Genomic DNA, 15,285 nt, shown 5'->3' on the forward strand with positions numbered 1-15,285 from the left:
GAGGGGGTGGAGGAGAGAGAGAATAGATGGGAGGGTGGAGGAGAGAGAGAATAGAGGGGAGGGTGGAGGAGAGAGAGAATAGAGGGGGTGGAGGAGAGAGAGAATAGAGGGGGTGGAGGATAGAGAGAATAGAGGGGGTGGTGGAGAGAGAAGGAAAGGCAGAGCCAGAGCACAGCATTCCTCCCCTGTATAGCCAGGCTCTCAGGAAGAAAGGAGTGGGTTAGAGTTAAGCTCTAATCCAGATGTGTATGGCTGGTTGGACCAGAGCAGACGCAGCTAGGGTCCACCTCTCTAACACAGACCCAACTCTCCTCCATCACTTCTAACACAGACCTAGTGCTGCTTGGTTTACCTCAGAGCGTCACAGCAAGACTAAAACCAGACTGGATACCTCACTCCTCTACCGAACTGGTGTCTCACTGTCCTGGCTACTGTCAACACTGCTGTCAACCTACTTTTTCTTGGAGGAATTTCCAGGTAAGCAACATACAGTATTTGACAAGAGTTGAAGAATATCACCACATAGTGAAGTTCACATTGTTGTTGGTGCAAAAAGTTATTGCTGATGCACAAAATTCCTTTCTTAGGGGAGGAATCAACTGACGCCAAGTCTGATTGAATTAATTTACCATATGTTATCAAAATAGCAATTGCCTGAAGAATCTTTGATTTGTCAACATATAGGCTATTTAAACACACAGCATTTACCTATAAGAAACAGTCAATTCCAGTTGAAAACTAATTCAACACTTAAATCAAGACATATTTTAATGTTATTTTATATGGTTCCTGTCGTTATGGACTGATTGACGTGTACTAAGGATATACATAGCCGCAATTCATAGTGATGTTCTTAATCACAATTCAGAGAAAATACAGACCCAGTTTCTGGCATGTGGAAAAGGGGCTTTAGTCCAACATATTACAGTCAGTGAGATGAATTTTATTATATCTCTAAAATTCAGTATTTAAAATGGCATCTTCAAAGCCCAAAACTCAATTTGCTTGAAATCTCAATAAAAAGTGTGAAGGTTCTTCATAACATACATTACGTCATCTATGGGAAACATATGGGTGTCCTATATGGGAAACATATGGCTTTTATGTATATGTTATTTTGACTCCCAGACAGAACATGTGATTTTGATCTGAATTAGATATATTATACATAGGTGACATTACAGGCATGTTGTGCCTCAGCTCTGACAGGTGATTTAAGACTGGAGAGAAACTCCTCTCTAGTGTATAGATATGGGTTATGTTAAATCCATCAATATAAGGACCAACTGGCTGTCAGTTACTTGTTATGAACTTGGTACGTGACATGTCATCAGGTGTGCACCAAAGATTGGGGGTGTTTTAAGTACTGTGGTATACATTTTTTTATTTTCACACAATATATTTTATACGCAGCAAAGCCTGCATGATCACTTACTGACAATTATTTAAAAGCACAACTAACAAACCCATAGGGCGGCGCACAATTGGCCCAGCGTCGTCCGGGTTTGGCCGGGGTAGGCCGTCATTGTAAATAAGAATTTGTTCTTAACTGACTTGCCTAGTTAAATAAAATAAAATTAAAATAAATAAATAAATAACATTATGACTAGCAAACATGTAGCCTAGACTGCTGCACCACAACCTCTCTCTATTTCCACTCCTGTCATCAGTGATGTGTGTGTGATGTGTTTTGGGATGTAGTCTAAAAATAGAGAGTGAACAAATGTGAACGATGATGAAGACCAGTGATGAAGATGCGTGTAGTGACTTGCAGGCGCCGAGGCTCAGCGTGAGGACTCCATCATGATTTATGGCAATGTCTGGATGGCTGACCATATGAAGGCTATTACAAGAGTCAAACACACCTTATCAGTGGCTTTCTCCAGGGCCGGACGTTCCCACAGAGAATAAAAGACGGGTGGAAACTTTGTTCACGGAGTCATTGTAAACCTTCTGGTGCAGCGTTCCATTACACTACAGTGGGTTTTTATACGTTTAGACTTTTAGATATTTTGTATCTTTTGACATTGAAGAATTCTGGTATGAACCATCTGATAATTGTATTCTTATTGCGTAACTGTAATAAATCTGATTACTTTTAAATGAATATATTCCTTAAATTTTTATTTTATGTTTGGTCTAATGATAAACGTTATTCACACTACACATAGCATATATGCTTGGTCTCTTAACTGTGCAGCTCTGAGCCTAGATTAACTAAATCATTTAAGGCTAGGACATTGATCGCAAGATACAGTGTTAGCTTTTTGTCTCTCAGCCTCTTAATAATTGCATTACGGTTATCTTGGACACATGTAACTGACTGACTGTATAAAACATTAGGAACAACTTCCTAATATTGAGTTGCACCCCACCCTTTTGCCAGAACAGCCTTAATTCGTCGGGGCATGGACTCTACAAGGTGTCGAAAGCGATCCACAGGGATGCCGGCCCATGTTGAATCCAATGCTTCCCACAGTTGTGTCAAGTTGGCTGGATGTCCTTTGGGTGGTGGACCATTCTTGATACACACAGGAAACTGTTGAGTGTGAAAAATCCAGCAGTGTTGCAGTTCTTGACACAAACCGGTGCACCTGACACCTACTACCATACCCCGTTCAAAGGCACTTAAATATTTTGTCTTGCCCATTCACCCTCAGAATGGCACACATACACAATCCATGTCTCAATTGTCTCAAGGCTTAAATATCCTTGTTTAACCTGTCTCCTCCCCCTTCATCTACACTGTTCTGAAGTGGATTTACAAACTGACATCAATAAGGGATCATAGCTTTCACCTGGATTCACCTGGTCAGTCTATGTCACGGAAAGAGCAGGTGTTCCTAATGTTTTGTCCAGTCAGTGTACAGAATTCCGAGTGGTGATGCAAAGCTTGCTACCTTCACTAGCCCCATGGGATACGCTCATGCTGCCCTACAGCATCCACACGGTAATGGAGTCAGATTGAAGACTATATTATGGTCGTATTACTCCTACACTATCTCGCTTATGCTGCCCTACCAAGCAAAAAGGCAGTTACTGTCACGGTTCAGACAGACGACAAGAGGACCACAATTGCGTCACACCAGAAAGTTTATAAAACTTAAGGGGAAAGGGATGTAGGGAGTGAGTGAAGGCTCCAGGGGTTATCCCGTCCGATGTGCTGGGTCTGTGCCTCCCCAGTGGCAGCGATGCGTCCGATGACGCCGGTGGTTGGTGGTCCAGAAGTCCTGGGGGAGGAAACACAGACACAACGGGGCGGATGAAAACAGGCAGAAGTACAGTTCAAGGGAATCCAAAATACGTAGTAGCAAGGCAGAAGGCTGGTCAGAGTTACCGGGATTGAAGAGTAGTCAGGAGTCGTAATGGCAGAAGCAGGTCTGGATCTCCTAAGGCAGAAGAGTATCCAATAAACAGGCAGGTCCGGGGTCACAAAACCAGGGTGAGCCCGAAGCGCTGAGCAAACAGGTTCCGGGTGTGAGCTTTGCAGACGATCTGACACCGGAGAGCTGAAAGACAGGGCCTTAAATACTGGGAGAGGTTAGTGGGTAATGCAGCGCAGCTGGCAGAGTAATTAGAGCCCGAGCAGAGCAGGGACAGGTGGAGCTAGTTAGGCTGAGTAGAGAGAGGGAGGTGAGCAGAGTGGAAGATAGTGGAAACCAATTAAGGTGGTAACCCGGTGGAGTGAGAGGGCTCATGACAGAACCCCCCAAGGGACGGCCCCAGAAGTCCCAAGAGCAACACCACGCCGGGCGGGAGGAGGGGAGCCGAGGAGGGCTAGAACTCCTCCGAACGGTCCCGAGTGAACGTCCTCATCCTCGGAGAAAGCCGGAGGGCCGTGGTCGGGAGATGGGACAGGTCCCGAGACAGGATCAGGCACAGGACAGGAAGCCGAGCGGGCCGGACGGTTAGAGGACCCCTCTGGGGGCGGCCTCTACGGATTGCAGGTTGATCAGGATGCCGTTGGTGAAAGCGGTGATGAGAGTCCTATCCACAATCCGACTAGCTGGCACCCAGGTCCTTTCCTCAGGTCCATAGCCCTCCCAGTCAATGAGGTACTGAGACCCCTACCCCTCCGTCTGGACCGAAGCAGGCGGCGGACGGTGTAAACCAGACCACCATCGACGAGCCGTGGAGGAGGAGGACCAGGCGCAGCAGGGACCAGCGGACTCTCATGGATGGGCTTAATCTTAGACACATGGAAAGTGGGGTGCACCCTCAGGGAATTAGGCAGTTGGAGCCGGACAGCAGTTGGGCTAATCACTCTTATGATAGGGAATGGGCCAATGAACCGAGGTGCCAGCTTCTGCGACTCCACCCTGAGTGGCAGGTTCTTCGATGACAACCACACCCTTTGACCAACATGGTAGGTGGGAGCAGGAATTCTCCGACTGGTTGGCCCCGGTAGTGTAGCTGGCAACGGACCTGAGGAGTGTGGCTCGGCTTGTGACCAGGTGCGGCGACATCGACGGGCAAAAGCAAGTGCAGATGGGCAAGTAACCTCCTCCTCCTGGCTGGCAAATAGAGGAGGCTGGTATCCATAAACACATTGGAAAGGGGACATACCGATGGCAGAGCAGGTCAGAGAATTGTGTGCGTACTCTACCCATGTCAATTGCTGCGACCAGGAGTGGGGGTTGCGTGAAGTCATGCATCGCAGTGCCTTCTCGAGCTCCTGATTAGCCCGCTCTGACTGCCCATTGGATTGGGGATGGAATCCGGAAGTCAGACTGACTGTGGCTCCCAGCAGGTGACAGAACTCCTTCCAAAAAGCGGAGGAGAATTGTGGACCACGGTCAGAAACAACATCCCTTGGCAGTCCGTGGATCCGGAAGACGTGTTCCAGGACCACCTGGGCGGTCTCCTTGGCGGTTGGGAGCTTGGGGAGGGGAATGAAGTGTGCCATCTTGCTGAAACGGTCAACGATGGTGAGAATGACGGTCATGCCACTTGAAGGGGGCAGCCCCGTGACAAAGTCAAGGGCGATGTGAGACCAGGGACGTCTGGGCACAGGCAGGGGCTGCAGCAATCCGCTGGGGGCTGGCAGGACGACTTGTGTTGGTTGCAGATGGGGCAGGCTTGGACGAATTCCCGTACATCCTTCCTCAGAGAGGGCCACCAGAACCTCTGGGCGAGCAGGTTGTAAGTGCGGGTGGAGCCAGGGTGACAAGCTAGGCGGGGAGTCATGTCCCCACTGAATGACCTGGGACCTCAGGTCTTCGGGGGACAAAAAGGCGGTCAGCTGGGCAAGTGCTGGGACCTGGCTGGTTACTGAGAGCCTCCAGCACCTGTTCCTCAACAGCCCAGGTCAGAGCTGCAACGATGCAGGGACTTGGCAGAATCGACACAGGGTCCTTGGAGGGGTGTCATCCTTCTGGAATTGACGGGAGAGGGCGTCTGGCTTGGTGTTGCGTGATCCAGGCCGGTATGACAGAGTGAAATTAAACCTGGTGAAGAACAGGGCCCAGCGGGACTGCCTGGAGTTCAACCGTTTGGCCGTGCGGATGTACTCCAAGTTCTTATGATCGGTCCAAACGAGAAATGGAATGGTGGACCCTCCAGCCAGTGACGCCACTCCTCCAAGGCAAGCTTCACAGCCAGCAGCTCACGGTTCCTATGTCGAATTGCACTCAGAGGGGGACAACCGACGTGAGAAAAAGGCACAGGGATGGAGCTTCCTATCCTCCGCAGCCCACTGAGAAATCACAGCACCAACTCCCACATCCGAGGCGTCCACCTCCACAATGAATTGCCGGTCCACATCAGGCATCTGGAGGATGGGAGCGGAGGTGAACCTCACCTTGAGGGTACTGAAGGCTTTGTCGGCTGCTGGGGTCCAGGTGAAGGGTTGCTTGGTGCTGGTTAGAGCAGTGAGAGGGGCAGCAACGGTACTGTAGTTCCGGATAAACTTCCTATAGAAGTTAGCAAACCCCAGAAACTGTTGCAGCTTCTTTCTGTTCTCCGAACTGGCCACGAAGTGACTGCTGATACTTTGGCAGGATCCATTTGGATACTTCCTTCTGCCACTATCCGACCCCAGGAAGGCCACTGTCTTGACGTGAAACTCACATTTCTGCCTTGGCGTAGAGGGAATTCTCCAGAAGACGATGAAGGACTTGCTGGACATGGCGGGTGTGTTCAGACAGGTTTCTGGAGTAAATTAAGATGTCATCCAGGTAAACGAAGACAAACTTGTTTAACATGTCCCGCAGTACATCATTCACTAGAGCCTGAACACAGCAGGAGCATTGGTGAGGCCAAAAGGCATAACCAGATACTCGTAGTGGCCTGTTGGTGTATTGAATGCGGTTTCCATTCATCTCCCTCCCGGATCCGCACTAGGTGGTAAGCGTTTCTGAGATCCAACTTGGTAAAAACAGTGGCTCCCTGGAGCAACTCAAAAGCAGAGGTGAGCAGAGGCAGAGGGTAAACGGTTTTCACTGTGATGTCGTTGAGTCCCCTGTAGTCGATGCAGGGGCGAAGAGATCCGTCCCTTCTTCCCCACAAAGAAGAAGCCAGCACCAGTAGGAGATGAAGATGAACGGATTAATCCTGCGGACAGAGAGCCATTGATGTAGTCCTCCATGGACTTTCTCAGGAGCAGACAACTAATAAAGACGACCCCTGGAGGAGCTGTTCCAGGGAGGAGGTCGATGGCACAGTCGTGACTGGCCGGTGAGGGGGCAGAGATGTGGCTCTTGCTTTGTTAAACACCTCTGAGACCATGGTAGCATTCTGGGACATTGGAGAGGTCCGAGCGGAGTTAGTAGGTACTGGCCGAGGGGGGTAGTGCGGCAGCAAGCAGGCAGGTTCGGTGGCAGTCCTCTCCCACTCCCTGATCACCCCGGTCACCCAGTCGAGCTGAGGGTTGTGCCGGCGGAGCCATGGGTAACCCAGGATGAGGGGTTGGCCTGGAGAGGGGGAGCAGGTGAAACTGGATAGTTTCTTGATGGTTTCCGGACAGACCCATCGAGACCGGGGCCGTGACATGAGTGACCGATCCGAGTAAGTGTCCGTCCCAGTGCCCGGGCAGGAATAGGAGGTGTCAAACGGAGGTTCTCCAGTCCCAGTTGGCGTGCCAGCTTGACGTCCATTATGTTGGCTTCGGCGCCAGAATCCACCAGAGCAGCCAGGGTGTGAGTTGAGTCAGAGAGGCGGAGGTGAACTTGCAGCAGGGGTTTGCGGTCGGAGGACTGGATGGTCATTGAACTCGACCGACTCCCCTACGCCCGGTGAGCTTCGGCCCTTTAAAGGGCAGGTTACCACACGATGTCCATCACCTCCACAATAGAGGCAGAGGTTTGAGGTAAGCGGCGCTGGCGCTCTGCAGGAGTGAGGGAGGCTCGCCCAATCTCCATAGGCTCAGACTGATCAAGCTGACCTGGGTGAGTGGCAGTAGATGACAGGAGCCCAGTCGGATCTCTCCGAATGCCGGTAGTAGGTGGACCTGGCGCCCCCTCTCACGACGACGGGTCTGTATCCTTCTGTCGATCCTGACAGTCAGTGCGATGGCTTCATCAAGAGTGGAAGGCAGTTCATGGGAGACCAACTCGCCCTTGATATAGTCAGCCAAACTATGGAAGAACGCTGTCCACCAACGGTGGTGTGTTCCAAGAACTTCGCCTAGCCAGGGTTCGAAGTCGATGGAATGGTCTGCAACTGTAGTCTGCCTTGTCGAATACTGAACAGTTCACGAGACGCCTCTGTGGTGGGTGAATCCAGGTCAAACACCTTCAGCATCTCCTCAGCAAACAGGTCGAAGGTTGCACATGCGGGGGTTTGACGTTCGAACTCTGCTGTTCCCCAGAGTCGAGCTCGGCCCGGTCAGGTGAGTGATGGCATACCCAACTTTAGCCCCTCCGTGGCGAAGGTCCTTGGCTGCAAGGAGAACTGAAGTCGGCAGCTAGTCAGGAATGGCCGGACCTGCTGAATCGCCGTTGAACCGCTCGGGTTTCCAATCTTGGGTTCCGAGCAGCGGCTGCAATGACCGGGCAGGTAACTCGGGGCTGGGCTGGTGGGCAGACTGGCTGGGGTAAGGTTGGTGAGGAGTTGAATGAGCATGGCGAAGTTGTTGTTGCTGCTGCTGGAACTGCTGCTCATGCTCATCGGTTTCCATGTCGGGAAAGTGTAGCGCTGAGTCCATACGGTCAGATCGTACTGTCACGGTTCAGACAGACGACAAGAGGACCACAATTAGCACACACCAGAAAGTTTATAAAACTTAAGGGAAAGGGATGTAGGGAGTGAGTGAAGGCTCTAGGGGTTATCCCGTCCGATGTGCTGGGTCTGTGCCTCCCCCAGTGGCAGCGATGCGTCCGATGACGCCCGGTGGTTGGTGGTCCAGAAGTCCTGGGGGGAGGAAACACAGACACAACGGGGCGGATGAAAACAGGCAGAAGTACAGTTCAAGGGAATCCAAAATACGTAGTAGCAAGGCAGAAGGCTGGTCAGAGTTACCGGGATTGAAGAGTAGTCAGAGTCGTAATGGCAGAAGCAGGTCTGGATCTCCTAAGGCAGAAGAGTATCCAATAAACAGGCAGGTCCGGGGTCACAAAACCAGGGTGAGCCCGAAGCGCGAGCAAACAGGTTCCGGTGTGAGCTTTGCAGACGATCTGACACCGGAGAGCTGAAAGACAGGGCCTTAAATACTGGGAGAGGTTAGTGGGTAATGCAGCGCAGCTGGCAGAGTAATTAGAGCCGAGCAGAGCAGGGACAGGTGGAGCTAGTTAGGCTGAGTAGAGAGAGGGAGGTGAGCAGAGTGGAAGATAGTGGAAACCAATTAAGGTGGTAACCCGGTGGAGTGAGAGGGCTCATGACAGTTACTGCTCATAGCGTGGAACTGAGAAAAATGGCTTTTATGCAGTTACTGCTAACATTACCCCCATTTTCTCCAAAACCCAATATAATAGAGGCAGGATACTTGTCCACATGATTAAGCATGTATTTAATGTAGCAAAAATGACAACTCATTTTCGACCAAATGAGCAGTTACTGCCTTTTTGCTTGGTAGGGCAGTATGGACCTATAGCATTCACACGATAATGGAGTCAGATTGAAGACTATATTATGGTCGTATTACTCCTAAACTAACTCCTGTCATCCTCAGATAGAGTGGATTTTCACTATTTTTTTGGTCTGGCAGTATGTTTTATTCTCACTCAGAGGGGTATTTCAACAAGCAGCTGGAGTCAGCAAGGGTGGTGAGACAGGAAGAGGGGGAGGGGGGAGGAAACTGGCCAAAATTGGCCCGCTCATCATGGGTCATTATCATACCAACGACAGACATGATAAATTGTGGCTCCCTCATAGACCCTCTGCACACATGGCATGACAAACAGCTTAGCCTCTAACCACCAAGGTCAGCACAAGGCAATGCACCGACAACACAAGAAACCGTAGCTTGTTTTATTTGCCCTCAAGGTGAATATTTTGCCATTTGGGAGGTACCGTACTTGTCATCAACCTTTTGAAGTGGGATTTTGTAATTGAGCTCTTGAATGCGTAGGCCTACTAGCACAGGCATGCAATAAGTATTTAATGCTATGCATTCTCTAAGGAAAAATCTTATGGGTTTTTTCCCTTATGAATTCAGCAATAGCTCTGTGCATTTGGAGATTTGGAAACACCTAAAACAATATTCTAAAACGAATTCCCAGAATTCTTACACTCTTAACCTAAAAGGGTTATTCGGATGTCCCCATAAGAGAACCCTTTGAAGAACCCTCTTTGGAAAGGGTTCTACATGGAACCCCAAAAGGTTCTACCTGGCTGGAACCAAAAAGGATGCTCCTATGGGGACAGCCAAAGAACCCTTATGGAACCCTTTTTTCTAAGAGTGTAGGTCAAAGTTACGAAACCAAGAGATGCAGAAATGAATACAACCAAACACTGTAGCTAGGCCTACTTTCAACAACTTAATACATCTCCAGCCCTTTGTGCTTTTGTAATATTAGCATGTTGTACTACCACTTAAGAAGATCAGGATTTATTTGCACTATTTCAGGAATTCTAGAGTTGCAAATGTTCAATCACAATAACAATAGCTATACGGCTGTGTCTTCATGTTGTCCCAGGTCGGATGATGGCGTGAGAGACCTGCCATGGCTGCTGAGGGTGTCACTGTCCTGGCTCCCTGGCTGAGGCTGAGGGCAGTGCTGCTGCTGTTTCTGGTGCTGCTCCTCTCCCCCCTGGCCCTGTGTGCCCCATGCCCCAGGGGCTGCAGCTGCCCTGGCATCAAGGAGGTACACTGTACCTTCCGCCACCTCACCTCTGCCCCACGCAACCTGCCCAAGGACACAGAGAGGGTTAACCTGGGGTAAGACTGCTCCTATACTCCAAATACTGTATAAATGTTCTATTTAATGAAATGGGGGTCATGTGATGTCAAAATATAATGTACTGGAGTGTGACGAGGTTGTGAGCTATTTGTCATGTGATGTCAAAATGTCATGTTCTGGAGTGTGACGAGGTTGTGAGCTATGGTCATGTGATGTCAAAATGTCAAGTTCTGGAGTGTGACAAGGTTGTGAGCTATCGTCATGTGATGTCAAAATGTCATGTTCTGGAGTGTGACAAGGTTGTGAGCTATCATCATGTGATGTCAAAATGTCATGTTCTGGAATGTGACGGGGTTGTGAGCTATCCTCATGTGATGTCAAAATGTCATGTTCTGGAGTGTGAAGAGGTTGTGAGCTATCATCATGTGATGTCAAAATGTCATGTTCTGGAATGTGACGGGGTTGTGAGCTATCCTCATGTGATGTCAAAATGTCATGTTCTGGAGTGTGACAAGGTTGTGAGCTATCATCATGTGATGTCAAAATGTCATGTTCTGGAGTGTGACAAGGTTGTGAGCTATCATCATGTGATGTCAAAACGTCATGTTCTGGAGTGTGAAGAGGTTGTGAGCTATCATCATGTGATGTCAAAATGTCATGTTCTGGAGTGTGACCAGGTTGTGAGCTATCCTCATGTGATGTCAAAACGTCATGTTCTGGAGTGTGATGAGGTTGTGAGCTATCGCCATGTGAGGTGAAAATGTCCCTCCATTTTCCGCCACTATTGTTTACCCCAACTAAGTTTGTTACTTTTTTGAAAGCATAAACTCACACACACACATTAACGTACTAACAAATGAAGCTAAATGTATACTACTGTAGTGAACTGCAAGGCAGGGAAGCGGTACCGGATCGGTGGCATGAAAGGCGAACACCCTACGCATTGCCTCAAAATGATGAACCTACTTGGTGGGAATTGTAACATGGCTTATATAGCGAGGATCGCTACATTGCCCCCTCCGAACGGGAGGGCACATCTCCGTGCTTCGACCAACTGCGTCCCCCTCACACGTCCGGTCGTGCGTTCTGATGGTCTCACGGCCGCCATCCCACTTCTGACACAGAGAAAGCCACGGATAAGGACGGCGGGGGAGGAAAGCGAACCTGGGTCATTGGCGTGAAAAGCAAACAGACGCATCACTATATGAGCCACCTGACGCATCACTTGGTGGCTCATATAGCGTTGATCGCTACACTATTAAAAATAAACTCCAACACACCAGTAATCTTGATGCTTCCAATAATTTAATGGATCTTATTATCACCAATGTTACGGTCTCACATGACCTTCCTCCATCGATGTACACTCCCCTCCATATGTATTTTGACAGTGAAGCTATTCTACTTAGCTCTATACTCCAGGGTTATTTGAGGGTACAGTGAGGATAAAAAGGTTGTGAACCCTTAGTATTTTCACATATCGAACCTAAAATGTTATTAGATCTTAATATGAGCCCCAATATTTGATAAAGATAACCTGATTAAACAAATTACACAAAAACATGATAAACATTTATTTATCCACAAATGATTCAACATTCAATATCCATGCGTGAAAGAGTATGTGAACCTTTAGGTTCAGTAACTGGTGGCACCCCATTGAGCAGAAATGACTTCAACTAAGCGTTTCCTGTAACTGTTGGTCAGTCTCTCACATCGGTTTTGAGGAATTTTGGCCCATTCCTCCTTACAGAACTGTTTCCACTCAGTTCTTTTGAGGGCTTCCTTGCATGGACAGCTGGCTTCAGGTCCTGCCACAACATTTCCATGAGGTTTAGGTCCAGACTTTGACTAGGCCATTCTAAAATGTGGAATATCTTCTTCTGCAGCCATTCTTTTGTAGATCTGCTTGTATGTTTAGGATCATTCTCTTGCTGTATGACCCACTTTCGGTTCAGCTTCAGCACAAGGACAGATGGCCTGACATTCTCCTCTAGAATCTTCTGATACAATGCAGAATTCATGGTTGTGTCAATGATGGCAAGCCATCCAGGTCCTGAGGCAGCAAAGCATCCCCAAACCATCACACTCCCACCACCATGCTTGACGGTTGGGATGAGGTTCTTCTGTTTGAATGCTGTGTTTGGTTTTCGACAAACATAACATTTCTCATTGAGGCCAAAAAAGGTTATACCTTTGATTCATCTGTCCAGAGAACACGCCATTAAATCGAGTTAAGGAGGATATTTGCACCTTTGCAGCCTGAATGGAGAATGCCATATGTACAAACTTGTCCACGGGGAAACAAGTGTATACACCTTCCCAAAGATTGCCTATTATATTGACAAGATAGTCAAGTGACCGCTCTAACAATGGTAATACATGTCCTCAAAGATGGAAGGCGGGAGGGAAGCGGCGAAATCAGGTGGGACTATTTTAGCCAATAAGAAGGCAGATACGCATGTGAACATTATACTGTCTGTGACAGCATGGGCAGCGCTACTGAGTCTATCTCCATGTTAAAGTAGTCAATTTTCTTCTTCTTCATTGGCTGTTTGCTCCCAACTCATATGAATCCCCACCCAGGTTACTACTTTAAAATGGTGGAAGCCCTCAATGGCAGTGTCCATGCTAAAACTGATTATATCCATGATGGGTCCTCTATCTCTGACAACAGGCACAACTCCGACATAAAGTTTTTTTTTTTTCTAAGTTTCCGAAATGCCACGTGAGTCCACTTATATCAATGCATTCGTAACAACCTAACCATAACGAAACTTATATTCAATCAAATATGCCTCACGTTGCAAATTAGCAATTTAAAAAACTTGTTATCCAAAGTCAACACTCTCTCATTGACCTCCATATAAAAATTGCGCACTTTGTGGGCTTATTTTCATGGACCGATTTTGGGCAGAGTAAAACCTCTCGCTTCGCCTCTTCCTCGCTGCCTTCCCTTTGGACAGTAAGATGAAACGACTCAATATCGCCATCTGCTGGCCTTTGGGCTAGTTCCACACCAGCTACACCGAATAAAAATCTAAACGCAGTATGCAACAATTTTACTGAGTTATAGTTCGTGTAAATATTTAATTAAATTGTATTTGTCACATGCGCTGAATACCTTACAGTGAAATACTTACAAGCCCTTAACCAACAATGCAGTTTTAAGAAAGAATACCCCCCAAAAAATCACAAAACAATACAATATAAAATAATCCTAAATAAAAGTAACAAATAATTAATTAATTAAAGAGCAGCAGGAAAAATAACAATTACGAGGCTATATACAGGGAGTACCGGTACAGAGTCAATGTGCGGGGTCACCGGTTAGTCGAGGTAATTGAGGTAATATGTACATGTGACTATGCATAAACAGAGAGTAGCAGCAGCATAATAGAGGGGGGGGGGGGGCACTGCAAATAATCTGGGTAGCCATTTGATTAGATGTTCAGGAGTCTTATGGCTTGGGGGTAGAAGCTGTTTAGAAGCCTCATGGACCTAGACTTTGTGCTCCGGTACCGCTTGCCGTGCGGTAGCAGAGAGAACAATCTATGACTAGGGTGGCTGGAGTCTTTAACCATTTTTAGGGCCGTCCTCTGACACCGCCTGGTATAGTGGAAATCAGTCAATTGAAATAAATTAATTTGGTCCTAATCTCTGGATTTCACATGACTAGGAATACAGATATGCATCTGTTGGTCACAGATACCTTCTTTCTTTTTAAGTAGGCGCGTGGATCAGAAAACCAGTCAGTATCTGGTGTGACCACCATTTGCCTCATGCAGTGCGGCTGTGCGAAGTTGCTGGATATTGGCGGGAACTGGAATACGCTGTCGTACACGTCGATCCAGAGCATCCCAAACATGCTCAATGGCTGACATGTCTGGTGAGTATGCAGGCCATGGAAGAACTTGGACATTTTCAGCTTCCAGGAATTGTGTACAGATCCTTGCGACATGGGGCCGTGCATTATCATGCTGAAACATTAGGTGATGGCGGCGGACGAACGGCACGACAATGGGCCTCAGGATCACATCATGGTATCTCTATGCATTCAAATTGCCATTGATAAAAATACAATTGTGTTCGTTGTCCGTAACTTATGACTGCCCATACAATAACCACACCGCCGCCGTGGGGCACTCTGTTCACAACGTTGACATTAGCAAACCGCTCGCCCACACAACACCATACACACCGTTTGCCATATGCCCGTTACAGTTGAAACCGGGATTTATCCATGAAAAGCACACTTCTCCAGCATGCCAGTGGCCATCAAAGGTGAGCATTTTCCCCACTGAAGTCGGTTACAACGCCAAACTGCAATCAGGTCAAGACCCTGGTGAGGACGAAAAGCACGCAGATGAGCTTCCATGAGACGGTTTCTGACAGTTTATGCAGAAGTTCTTCAGTTGTGCAAACCCACACTTTCATCTGCTGTCTGGGTGGCTGGTCTCAGACGATCCCGCAGGTGAAGAAGCCGGATGTGGAGCTTCTGGGCTGGCATGGTTACACGTGGTCTGCGGTTGTGAGGCTGGTTGGACGTACTGCCAAATTCTCTAAAACGACGTTGGAGGTGGCTTATGGTAGAGAAATTGACATTCAATTATCTGGCAACAGCTCTGGTGGACATTCCTGCAGTCTGCATGCCAATTGCGCGCTCCCTCAAAACTTGAGACATCTGTGGCATTGTGTTGTGTGACAAAACTGCAAATGTTTTATTGGTCTTTTATTATCCCAGCACAAATCAGATCAAATCAAATGTATTTATTTATAAAGCCCTTTTTACATCAGCAGATATCACAAAGTGCTTATACAGAAACCCAGCCTAAAACCCCAAACAACAAGCAATGCAGATGTAGAAGCATGGTAGCTAGGAAAAACTCCCTAGAAAGGCAGGAACCTAGGAAAAAACCTAGAGGTGAACCAGGCTCTGAGGGGTGGCCAGTCCTCTTCTGGTTGTGCCGGGTGGAGATTATAAGAGTCCATGGCCATTAAGGCCAGA

General features: G+C 48.0%; 1 protein-coding gene across 1 annotated transcript in view; it reads left to right on the forward strand.

The window, feature by feature from the left end:
- Positions 1 to 206: 206 nt before the first annotated feature.
- The window catches only part of LOC121585627 (matrix-remodeling-associated protein 5-like), a gene marked incomplete at its 3' end in the record, with an annotated part of 19,589 nt that continues 4,510 nt past the window's right edge, over positions 207 to 15,285 (forward strand). The window contains exons 1-2 of the mRNA XM_045225455.1: positions 207 to 477; positions 10,074 to 10,315. Of these exons, the coding sequence (XP_045081390.1) occupies positions 10,101 to 10,315 (215 nt within the window). The remainder of the gene's footprint in view (positions 478 to 10,073; positions 10,316 to 15,285) is intronic.

Source organism: Coregonus clupeaformis, chromosome 2 (genome assembly GCF_020615455.1).
Source record: "Coregonus clupeaformis isolate EN_2021a chromosome 2, ASM2061545v1, whole genome shotgun sequence".
In the NCBI taxonomy this organism is placed as follows: domain Eukaryota; kingdom Metazoa; phylum Chordata; class Actinopteri; order Salmoniformes; family Salmonidae; genus Coregonus; species Coregonus clupeaformis.